General features: G+C 34.7%; 2 protein-coding genes across 2 annotated transcripts in view; one reads left to right on the top strand and one right to left on the bottom strand.

Annotated features, from left to right (window-relative positions):
- LOC307169254 (uncharacterized protein) overlaps positions 1–13,258 on the bottom strand; it is a 32,661-nt gene that overhangs the window by 10,768 nt on the left and 8,635 nt on the right. The gene's annotated exons all lie outside the window — the stretch shown is intronic.
- The window catches only part of insrb (insulin receptor b), a 75,195-nt gene continuing 65,052 nt past the window's right edge, over positions 3,116–13,258 (top strand). Inside the window, exon 1 of the mRNA XM_079889783.1 lies at positions 3,116–4,307. Within this exon, the coding sequence (XP_079745909.1) occupies positions 4,229–4,307 (79 nt within the window). The 5' untranslated portion in view covers positions 3,116–4,228. The remainder of the gene's footprint in view (positions 4,308–13,258) is intronic.

Here is a 13,258-nt window from a genome sequence, read left to right on the forward strand (position 1 = left end):
TTTTTGGTCACGATTGTAAAAACGCGCTTGGCGCTGCCAAAGCCGATGTTTTGATCCAGCGTGTGGTATCTTCCCAAGGTCGATTCTGACGTCAAATGTTTTGTGCAACATTAACAACTGAAACATCAAGGTCAAACTTGTCCCACGAAAGGTTACGGACTGGTTTGCGTGCATATTTCACAACTCTCCATGATTTTTGGCTTGTTTATGAGTCATTCACTGAGGCAAGACATTTTCATGTCGGGTTTATGTTAAGTTTTGAAGTCGGTGAATAAGCAAAGACAGTTCTGTGGTGTGCGGGGGGCGGAGGGCTTGTTTAAAACAAAGTTGTTGCAACATGTCCCAGCAGGAAGTGCAGTGTGGGAACGCTCTTCTGCTTTGATCCTCGCAGAAGGAGTCGCTATAATTACGCCGTTGGTCCTCCAGGATGGGTGGTATGGGGGATCTGCCCTCCTGTAAACACTAATGGTGAGCAACACAGAGGAAGTTGTTCAGGAAGCTGTTTGGTTACCTGGTTTCTCGTTCTTTCCTCCTCGGTGTTGTGGTAAATAACCTCTTCTGTTCTGAAACTGTACTGGCCAAGTCACTCATCTTATCCAGTTGTATCTTGCAGCTGTTCTGTTTATGGTTATGTGTCATTTTAGATACACTCACCGGCCACTTTAAATAAACTTCATGCATAATTGAAAAAATTAAGTTGTGTTTACTTAATAATTTTAAGGCAATGGGTTTCCTCACTTTTTTTAAGTTTAGTCAACTGATCACTTTTTACTGTGTAGGTACACCTTAGTTGCCTTACGAACTGCCTTAATTCTTCATGACATTAACTCAATAAGGAGCTAGAAACATTCCAAGATTTTGGTCTATATTAACATGATGCAACAATAGCATTTGTCGGCTCATAGATAGATAGATCGATTCACTTGATAACTTGCTCTTTTACATACACGTATTTTGATGTGGCAAGAGTTCAAATTTACTGTAGGAGTGTCTTAACAAATGTTAGTGGACATCAGATCTATTCATTATTCTAATAATGTCAATATCCCACTGACTAAAATCTTGTGTTATTGACAAAGGGGTGTATGAAACAGCAAATCAATATTTGCTTTATATCAATGTTTGTTCATTTGCTTGTGTGTTTCTTTTAGTTAAGTTATGGCTTTTAAAAGTCCATATGCAAACAAAACCGGTGTGGCCGGGTGCATCATTAGCATATTTTCCTTTTCATTTGTACTTATCTATACATATTAATGTCTCACAATTATCTTTTTAAACGTATTCAAATTTTCCTGCAACTTAACCTTTGAATTTAGTGTTTTATGTTAAATGTTCAGAATTCAGTCCACTTATACAAGTGAATCTCTTGACAACATTTTGAGGTTCACAGCATCAACATCATTAGGATAATGATCTATAAATGCTTTCAAATTTGAATAATAAATTGTAGTTTTTCTGCATCATGAGAATGAGGATTATTTTTTACATTATGCAAATACAAATTATATTTTTATTAGCATGGTAATGAGAAGTTCTCATTGGCTGTGAGAACAGAAAATGACATGCACGCATCATCTGACAGGTGTGTGTGTGTCTGGTTGATGTAGGATGACGGGAATAATCTGATCACAGAAATCATTTTGGATTACTGGTGTTAGAACAGTCAGTATATGAGCTCTTGTATAACAGATAGATTAATCACAGCTTTAAAGCAAACAAGATGTTCTGTTCCTGAGTGCTTTCACAGATTAAACTGTCCAATTAAATTACATTTATGTTTTAGGCAGACGCCTTCATGTCACAGGGACTTCAGTGGCAAATCATCGCCTTCAATGTTAATACGTTAACAGACATCATTTCTGTTCAAACAAGTCACATTTCAGTCTCCCAGAGACTTTAGGTTATTACTAAAACTAAAAACATTTTTTTTTTTAAATTTGGCAAACATAAAAAAATGTAATACTATTTTATTAATAAAATTAAATAAAATCTTATTTTATTAAACTTATTTTATTTAATCTAGTTGCCAAAGAAACGTTTATAATTTTCATTTAATTTGATAAATAAATAATAAAAATAACTAAAATACTAAAATAATTAAAACTAAAATCAAAATATAAATGAATAAAAACTATATAGACATTAAAAATAAAAAAAGGTCTACTAAAACTTTCATTAAAATGAAAACGGAAATTATAAAAATAAAAAATAATTCTAAATATTAGTAAAAACTATGCTAGTAAATCAGTGATACTAAAGTAACACATGAGCGATGAAAGCCAGTGTAGAAGACATCACAAAAATATTATATTATATTAATTATATTATTTTATATTATATTATATTCATTATATTATATGATATTATAAATAATATTTCTATATATTTTATTTATTTACAAACTTTTATGTTAGATGATTCATCAATTTGAGAGCAATAATTATATTATATTATATTATATTATATTATATTAATTATATTATTTTATATAATATTATATATATATTATATTACATTCATTATATTATATGATATTATAAATAATATTTCTAGATATTTTATTTATTTACAAACTTTTATGTTAGATGATTCATCAATTTGAGAGCAATAATTGTATTATATTATATTATATTATATTATATTATATTATATTATATTATATTATATTATATTATATTATATAACCCCTGCCCTATTTTTTGTTTAATTTTTTAAATATTATTAGTCAAATAACATTTAATACATATGTTGATTGATAAATCAAATAATAATAATATAAAATAATATAGAATATAAAATAAAATACATGCAAACTATATTTTAATTAATTTCATTTCACTTATATAATAAAAATACACTTTTATATAATTTTAAAAATAAATTAATCAATTTTTACGTGTAAAATACTTCATGGATTCAGATTTCAAGCACCACAATTCACAGTCTTAAGCCTTATATACATGGAAAAGCGCCAATCTGTTTAATTCATGACTCTTGCTTTCTCTTTATGTGGGTGTGTAACAGACTCCATTCCAGCAGTCACGATCCGTTGCGCTCCGCTCCGTGTTTTGGGCCTCGCCGCTGCTCTACCCCAGCTGACTGGCAGTACTTGTTTACTGGTGGAGGTACACAGGGAGAGACGAGAGGGGGAAAACCATACCGCCGACAACACGAGAGAAGTTTTTACCCACTTTCAGCCCATTCCCACGCCAATGAGTTCATCTAAACCGCACGCTGGGGTCTTGTGGACGGAATTGAGTGATTTTGTGGGCAGTCTGGACACGCGTTGGACGCTGGTCTGTTTAAACGTGGAAGATTAAAACGCAACGCGGCCGTGACGCGCGTACGCTCACACACTTCGGGAGCATTGTGCTAGAAGCAAAGGCTTTAGGGGAATATCATTTTTTTTTTGGGATCTCAACGCTTCGAATATACACAAACGTGTGTGGATATTTAATTTTATCCACAGGTGGCTTATCTGACAGCGGAATAGCAAAAAAAACAAAACAAAAAAAAAAGCCTTTTTGGTTTATGCATGTGTATAAAGGGATGAGGAGATTTGAGACATTTCTCTGATAAGAACATTTGGCAATACACGAAACGACCCGTGGAATAACGCCTTTATTTTGCCTCTGCCCTCAGATGCATTAAAATCTGTCAAATTATTGGAAATTTTGACGATTGGGAAACATCTGCAAGCTTTTTTTGTGAACAGTGGATTTTTTTTTCTCTTTTTTTTCAAGGCAACCATACTATTTTACAGGAATTTGCAAACTAAAACAGGGATATGAAAAAGTTGCAATGTACTGAACCCTTAAGGGTACCTCATTCCTAGAAGTGTGGGATTGATTCCATGGAGGAAATGCATGGACGTTTTTCATGCTTGATCTACTGAAAGCAGACATGCATCCGAAAAATAGTTCAATATGATTTTTGTTTATTTATTTTTCACTAGAGAGCAAGATCATGTTATTTAATGGTAATTTAACCCGTGCTGCGTAGACAACAACTATTTAAATTGAACATTATTTTTAACTGAAGCACGGTGGACCCCTGGGTCCCCTTCTTGGGGGGTCTCATTTAAGTTGTCGCTGGGATTTAGACTTTATTAGCCTGGATATAAGCTAATTAACGTTTTATTTTATTTTATTTTGTTGTTGTTGTTTTTTTTAACACGCCAGAGGTGGATTTAATTTTTCAAGAAAACTAAAACGTGTCGCGAGACATAATGCGGCTGGACACATCTGTGGTTGTTTTGGTCACTTTCACCTACATCGTGTGCCTCTGCGGATCGCTACATGGAGAAAGTGAGTAATAACACGCTTTAATTCACAAAATGTAGATATGTTATTCCGCTATGTGTGTACTATTAGTTTACAACTGAGGGGACTTGTGGAATTCACTCATGTAGACTTCGGGCTGCTCCGACGTGTTGGCGAGGGATGTTGCACGTATTTTTTTGTTTTTAAATGTCCTTTTGTGTTAAAAATGGCTTTTTATAAGCCATTTTATGAGTCATATATATTTTAAAGGTACAATTTAGGTCATTTGTAGAATGAAATCTTATTGTTTTGGTTGTTAAACGTTTGTTTTCATACATGGTTCCCCCGCTTCCTCTCAAAATGGGCTGTTCCTTAGGCCTGGCGTTCTGTGCGTCAGCCCGAAGGCCAGATTAGCGCTCGTGACTGGACTCGGCGGGATTCGCGAGCGCGCGCACGCTTGGAATCCAAACACTCACGTTCTTCACGTTCGATTTGGAAGCGTGTTGTAAACAAGTTGAGGCCTTAAGAAGATTCCCAGATCCCTTAAGTGCAGGATTAGCCTACATTGGTTTTCTTTCTATCTATATTTCCAGAGATGTGTGCTCGTCTTCTGTGTGATATCAATTAATAATTCCCAGATGAGAAGTAAAAGAATGTTTGCGTGCACGATATTGTATCGGAAGATATTTTAAGCGTTGTGTGGGTGTAACTCTCAAACAAACGTGAAATCATAATTAACCGAACAGTGGTTTGTATATATTTGAATCAATATGTATTGAAATGAAAATGATTTATTCATACTAGTTCTTGTTTATTGTATTATCATTAACCAATCATGACCATTTATCGTACATTTATCAAGTCATACATTATATAGTGCTAGTATATTAGCCATTGGCTACCACACACACACACAAATGTTTCCAACATTGATAATAAATCAGCATATTAGAATGATTTCTAAAGGATCATGTGACACTGAAGACTGCAGTAATGGCTGATGAAAATTCAGCTTTTCATCACTGAAATAAATAATATTTTAAAGTATAGGCTATTCAACTAGAAAATCATTATTTTAAATTGTATTATTTCACAAATAAATGCAGGCTTGACGAGCTTAAGAGACCTCTTTCAAAAGCATTACAAATGGTAATGTATCCAAACTTTTGACCGGTACTGTATGTACAAATACATATAAAAGTTACAATAAGGTGTTATCAGGTTTGTGCTAAATTGCATTTTTATATACACAATATTTTTCATTCATGTGTTAAATGGAGAAGCTTCAGCACACGTTTAGTGAGATCCTGTATTACTGTGAAATATATAGCTACTATATCTAAACGCCTTCAGCTTTTCCATTTCTGAACATCAATTTAAATTTAGGATAGGCACTTTTATGGGCACACTTAGAATCGTCGCCTGGTAATGTTTTTTTAGAGCTGCCGTCTCAAGAAAGTGCTTGACTGATGCCTGCAATAGTAACATGATGTTATAAATAATGGTCTGGAAATGATTGGATCTTCCCTATTATAGATAACTGTTGCATCTCAGCGATCCATTTGAACCGTCGATTGGGAAAACATGAGGTGTTTGCAGGTGGCATTAATTTTCTATCAGAAACTTGATAAACCTTTATGCAATCTGTTTGTTTTTCAGGTAAAGTAACTTGGGAAAATTTGGAACTGGGAATTTTTGGTCTGTTTAAAACCATTTTCCATGTGGTTCCAAATCTGAGCCAATCTTTTAAACGAAACTGTCCAGGTATTGTTTACTCTATTAGAAAACATCTACGGTTGATCTCTCGAATATTAAGATGTTAGAATACGTTGGAATAGTTTTAACATTACCGTTGGCCTCTAACTCCATGGACCTGTTTGGGATCTTCTGACACTCTGCAGTTTGCCTTGGTATGTCTCCCAGAATTCCAAGCGTGTGGAATGTCTTTGAAGTGGCCCACCCTGTAGGTGCTCTTGCCGTTGAGGGTTTCGGGACTCATTTCGGCGTCTGGTGCCTGCTGACCTCTTGTCTTCCAGGTCATGTATCTGAACATTTGCCATGTAGCATGTGAGCTCTATGTTCAGCTCTCCGAATCTCCAGGGTGGGCTTTTCCCAGGAAATCGGAGCATTTTCGCAGGCTTTTCTCGCAGGTTCATTGGTGTGTGGCCATTTTCTCAAGGTTGTCACTTCAAAACTGTTTTTTCATACATTGACATACAAGAACAAACTTTGAAACTTGCAAAAAATTTATGCATTTTTAAAATAAAATTATTAAAATGTTTGTATAAAAAAAATCCTTATTTTAAATGTATATTGTACATTTCTTAAATCACTTAATATAGAAAAAATGTACCAATATTGGTGTTTTTCTTTCAAAAACTGGTGCTTGTCAATTGTTTAACAGAAGATAAACAGCAATTGTATTTATTTTATTTTTGCAAAACATTTTTATGAAAGAAGCTGCAACTGTTACTTTGCACTGTTTTTTTCCTAGAAAGCAGAATTGCAGTTTGACCTTGTAAAGCAACACATAATCATATATATATATATATATATATATATATATATATATATATATATATATATATATATATATATATATATATATATATATATGTATATGTATTAAAAAGTATATCAGAATTAACATAAGCAGCGACATTTTTTATACTGATTATATAACTTTTCACATTAAGTTTTATGATGGTGAGCAATCAAAGAAGTAGAAGGTGTTCTAGATTAGACCGTTTTAAGCCACTCATGTTACACTCAGTTCTGTTTGTGATCTTGTTACGAACACTTTGGTTTTAATTCGGTATCCTCGCTTTACCATGTCAAGATGTTCTAGGGCGTGAACGGAGCAACATGCCCTTATTCCACCTTGCAGGAGCCGTAATTTCCACATTGGCGTATTCGACTGACCTGTTGACTTGTTAACGTAGTCACGCCTCTACTCAATATTCATTGACTAAAGATTCAAGGCGGCTTGTTTCTTTTATTGACACAGTTCTCCATGTTGGGTTGTTGTGGGCCACAAATGAGGTCGATGCCTCTTACAACATGCCTGAAAAATCTGATCTGATGAGCCGGTTGCTGTTTGTATCCATTCGGCTTTATCTGTCAATGATCTCATGCCATAATGTCTCTGTCAAACCATGCTAGTAATGCAGGGATCAGTAAGCGTTGAGTTGGGGCCCTTTCAGCACATATGAGAGGGTGGAAAGACAGCTTGTCTCCAGCATTTGTGGGGTTTAGAGAATCTTGGCAGCTCTGTTACGCTACCTGATGGGCTACATGTATTTTGAGGACTGTCATATGCCTTAAATGGGGTTCTTTTGACTTAATTATTAATCAGATCCCGATGCAAGGGTGAAATCAAAATGGAAGTTTTGAGGCTTTTTTTTTTTATTCCATGTCGATTAGCTTTGAAGCCAATCTCTACACTTTTTGTGCCTTTATTAGATAGGACAGTAGAGATTTTGATAGGAAAGCGTGGGGAACGGGATCGGCAAAAGACCTCAAGCTGGGGATCGAGCTCGGGTTGCCCGAGGCGCAGTTGCGCTATATGTTGGCGCACTATCTCTACACTTGAGTGGCTTATTGCTTTTATAAAATGGCGGCAACAGCAATATGTTAAAAATGTTATAACCTCAATTTCATCAGCTGTGCATCAAAGCAATTAGCTAAGAAGACTATATATAGTTTGACTAAGATGTTTGTATTTGATAAATGCAGGCTTAATAAAATTATAGACATAAGCTGTGTCCCAATTCAGAGGCTGCATCCTTCGAAGGACGTGAGGTTCGGATCGAACGTTGTTAAATGGGACAATCTAGCCTAAGGATGATTGTTTTTGTCGCCTAGCAACTGTGACTGGTGTTGAGGTTGACCTCACCTTATGTCACAAAACAATTTTTTCGTTTGTAACTGTACAAGCATTCGTCCTGCGAATGTTCGGTACATGATCTTTATGTCTACACGACTAATACAGTGTTGAAGCATAACCACCATTAACCACCAATAATTGCAATAAGCTCCGTGTTTTTTTACTTTAGGTAAAAAAAAGTGTCATCTTTCAAATTCTGTCCATTTTATCACAAAATGAAAATAAAAATGCCGTTTTGACGCTCTTTGAGATGGCGTGACAGTATAGACGCCTCAGTTCAAACGGCAGCGCGTGAAGCGCGAGCAAACACGATCATCTCTTCTTCGTCAATACCAGTGGCAGAATAAACATGAATAAACATCTGAAGGTATGTTGAAAGATACACTACAACCTACAGAATCGTATCATATCTCGTGTAATCGCTCAATCAGTGTTTTAACGGCGGAAAGACGTCAATAGAACAGCTTTTGAACAATATCCCACTTAGCATTAAATTTACCTCAGGCTAGTCATTCAGTGTCCACAGTTTGTTAGTTCGCTGGAGAAACGAACTCTTTCGCTAAATATAGGCCTATGCACTATATTAGCCTGTATATATTCATTATATTTTACTTAACCAGTTAGTGATGTCTTGATTATTTAATGCATATGTTTAAATAAATATGTCATGAAAATTATGGCCACTGATCATTTTATAGTTAGATTTAGAAGTCAATGCAAAAACTGCCTTATGTGCAGTTTAGAGGTTTGCATTCATACAATGTTGATTATTATATTTAAAAAATAAATAGCAACTGAATTTGGGTTAATAGTTCTGGCTCTGTTGTTAACCATATTATAATGTACAAGTAAGGGCTTCCTATATAGTTTACAGCATTAGCAGATAATTTTTTGTTTATCCTCAAATTATTAATTAGAATTGAATTCATTTAAAGGCAGAGACACAGTAAACTACTGTTTAATAATAAATAAATAAATAAAAGCTTTTTTATATTTAGTTCTCCCTCCTGCTGTAGCGAACCCATACCGACCCGTGACTTCAAAACCGAGGTAACTTACGTACCGATTGCTGATTATCAGTTTTGTGTATCGGCGTTACACCCTTTTAACTTTCAAGTGGTCATATGTTGAAATACAGTAGCTGAAATATAAGTGGGTTAAATATATTGAAACTAAATGTAATTTTGAATGATGTTGTTTTTCTTCAGTGGTTAGCACTGCTAGGGCTGTTTTTAGAGGAAGTATTGTATAAAATCATTTAATGAGTGAAGACAAGCTCCTTTTTCTTCTGAGCTGCATATCTCGATGTGTGTGGCTATTCCCTCAATTACAGAGCCGTAAATATGAGCGATACTCATCTTTATTCTGCCAATAAACCTTTCAACAAGGTTAAGGGGGTGACATTAATTTGTTTTACTTTGCGGTAAATTAAATTAGGTTTTTTTTCTCCCTTCTCACTGCAAGTAAATATTATCAGATAGTTGAGGGGGAAAAGATTCTGAAGCAATGCATGAAAACAAACTTTAATCTCCATGTTTTCATTTCAAAGAGAAGTTGCAAGAAACCCTACATTTTATGTCATATTTTCAAAATTCTGAGTTGCAAAAAATGGTCTAAATTATGAAATATATTGTCGCACTTGAATGATTTTGCAGTCTATAAGTTATTTTACAGATGTTTCTGTTTAATTAAAACACTTTAGTTTAGGGTCCAATTCTCACTATTAACTAACTATTAACTACGGCTTTTTACTCAAACTCTTATTAATAGTTAGTAAGGTAGTTATTAAGTTTAGGTATTATGTAGGATTAAGGGATTTAGAATATGGTCATGCAGAATAAGGCATTAATATGTGCTTTATAAGTACTAATAAACAGCCAATATCCTAGTAATATAGATGCTAATAAGCAACTAGTCAATAGTTTTTAGAAGGGATGCACGATATATCGGCCACCATATCGGTATCGCCCGATATGTTTATTTTTAATATTATCGGACTGAAAAGAAAATTTGGCAGATATTAAAGCCGATAAATAATGGATTATTTCCTTCAGCTGAGACACTTCAGATGCACTGTTCACCATGATGGTTTTGAATTGCTTGAAATATGATAAGAATCACTTTGGCTGTCATAGTCTACATAAAATTATAATGAGAACATCATAACTGTGTACTTGGGACATGGATTTAATGGTGAAACTTTTGTTTTGTGATCAAGCTCTCAAAAAATATATACAAATTTGAATTTAGTTTTATTGGCCAATATATATCTTTTATCGGCTTTCAAATATAAAGAATTATCGGTTTCGGCTAAAAAATTTATATCGCCGCATCACTAGTTTTTAGACTGTACATAATTTCTCAGTTCAACATAATTAGCAATGTATGTAATGTAATATGTAAAACAAAGCAAGAGTTTATCATATTTAGTTTGCTTAAAGCTCCAATATGTAAAAAAAATTCACCACAAGAGGGCGCAGTTTCCAACAATAACAAAGGCGAAGCTTGATGACGCTATGAAGGAGGTGACGATGGGAGATGTCGTTTTTAATGCGTTTTCACCATCTAGCGATGTATTTAAATGGAATTAATGAATCATGATCACGGATGAGGTAATTTATTCGTTTTTGTATTACCTGTATGTCTGATCGTATTATTTTATGTCATCATAATTAATGAACTGCAAGGAACGTGAAATGTTATGCTATATTATCCCGTTACAACTTACAGCTATTTGTCAAATGATTTGTTGGGTTAATGTTGTGCAGTTTTACGTGTTTATGGTTAATGCCGTGTTGTTTAACGTGTTCAAACCAATCGTTCTAAAAGTAAATTTGAACGAACATTTGCAAGTAATGACTAAATATATATTTTTTAACAACACATATTCCATTGTATTTAATTGTACTGCCATAATCTCGGTCACCACACGTGATAAAAAGCCTTACCGAAGTACAAAGAGCAATATAACTTTTATTTTGATTACCCGCGAGAGCAGAGTCTCTGTCAAGTCCAAGATTGTCGTGCAGCTCTCTCCATCTCGAAAACGCCTGGCCGATATTTATCCGGGTTTTATTCCTCCGTTTGTCACACAGTCTGCGTGTATCCGAATATGGACGCTTTCGTTTTGTTGGCACTTCAATACTCGCCAAAGAGTAATCGTGATCCATAACAGCTATAACCATACAGTCTATGGCTATAACGCTATAACCACCACTTCCGCATTTGACCATGTGATATTCCGGTGTGGTGGAATATCACATGGTCCACACCGGAAAAAAAGGATAGTGCAGACATTGCGTCACTGAGAGGCGACATTTGTTTCCGAGACGGACAGTTATTTAAAATCGGAATTTCTCTGAAATAAAAAATCTTTGGAGACTTTTGAGATATTGTAAGTACACAACTGACACTGTGCAAGTTATTTTCGGAAATTTTATTACAAAATTGTTACATATTGGAGCTTTAATGTGGGCTTTATACATTTTTTTTTTTTTACTTAAGTCGACGTGAATTCAAAACTGATCCTTTATTACTTTCTTAAATGTTTTTTGACTTATTGTGAACAATTCATTGCTGCATGTTATTCTTAAAGACAAAGGTTTTGTCTTTTTGGAAAACTTGTAAAGTTTTTTTTCCCCTCATTGAATTTTCAGGAAAAAGGGTTGCAATTGTTTCATTTTGACTTCAAAAACATCTCAGGTTTCGGAGGCATTTAGCAAGTGGTTTAGGAGTGAATACTAATTGAGTGTTTTGTTTGATTCTGTTTTTTTTTCTTTTTTCGGTTTGATCTAGACTTTGAATGTTTAAAGGCTTCTTCAGAAGAGTCAAACTCAGATCCTGTCAAGTAACTTTACATTAAATGAACTGTCGTATTACGCTTTGCTCTGTTCTCAGCTTGAAATCTCATTGCCTTGAGCCTGACCGCATTAGGAGACACAGCTGAAGATGAAGAATTAGATCATACTCTAGCAGGAGGCCTTCCAAGTCTTTGTTGTTCTCGTAATCTCGTGTGGCAGCGTAGGTCTTTACTCCTTTAACTGGATTGAGTTTAGAGCCTTAATGTTGGATTGCTCCACCTGCTTTACTCTTTGTAGAGGTGTAGGAAGAGAAAAATCAGAGGTTGTATTTTTAGCTGTATATATTCATTTCTCTGCCGCTAATGCCGTAGACCACGTTACAAAAGTGAACATTCCCGTCGCTGGGCCACGTTCCCAACCCGAGGCCAAAAGCACGGTTGTCTTTGTGAGTTTGTGTGCCCGAGCGCTGCTGTCAGACGGCACGTCGTCCCAGAGTTTTTCTCATTTAAGGGGAGGTGAGGGAGTTCACTGTCATCCACGGTTTTGTTTTTCCCCTCATACAACACGTATTTGCAGCCGGCCAGTCTGGATAACACACAGAAACAATGCCTGTCTAAAATAATCCGGCCCTGCACAGTTTGTAAGTGTGAACACAAACCCATTCACCTTTATCTCCTGCTTGTTTTCGTCCAGTCCAGTTATGCATAACTAATGTTTGGTAGGGAAAACTTGATTGCTCAAGCTCAGATGTAGCGTTACGCTACAAGTTTTGGCCTACTTTCAATTGAGAAAAAGGGAGACTACAGTTTTAAAGTAAACATGAAATTGTAAGTTTGCAAAATACCAAATTGGATTTTCTTGATTTATTGGTTTTGATCAATGTTGGATTTTTAATTGTGCAATGTGCATGGTAATTTCCTCTATTTTTACGTTTAGATTACCTTTTCCGCCATCAAATGCTCATTTAAAGTTAACATTTTGGGGCAAAAAAAAACAAAACAAAAAAACTATTTATTATTAAATAGCATCAAATTTTTATTTCATTTTAACTTAAAAGTAATGATAAAACTTAGGAACATTTTTATTTTAAAACAATGTTTTGGAAATATCTGCGCTGAAAAAAGTTGCTGTAGAAACAAATTTCACTAAGAAATTGCTAGTAAATTTCACGAACAATTGCGAAGAAACGGCGAGTAACATTGAATTAAACATGACATTTTGAAGTATAAAAACTGAAATGGTGCTTTCTTGCAAAATGTAAATGTAGCAGCTCATTAAAAAATATATACATTTTGCAACGACATCTCAAA

Source organism: Squalius cephalus (genome assembly GCF_949319135.1).
Source record: "Squalius cephalus genome assembly, chromosome: 13".
Classification (NCBI taxonomy): domain Eukaryota; kingdom Metazoa; phylum Chordata; class Actinopteri; order Cypriniformes; family Leuciscidae; genus Squalius; species Squalius cephalus.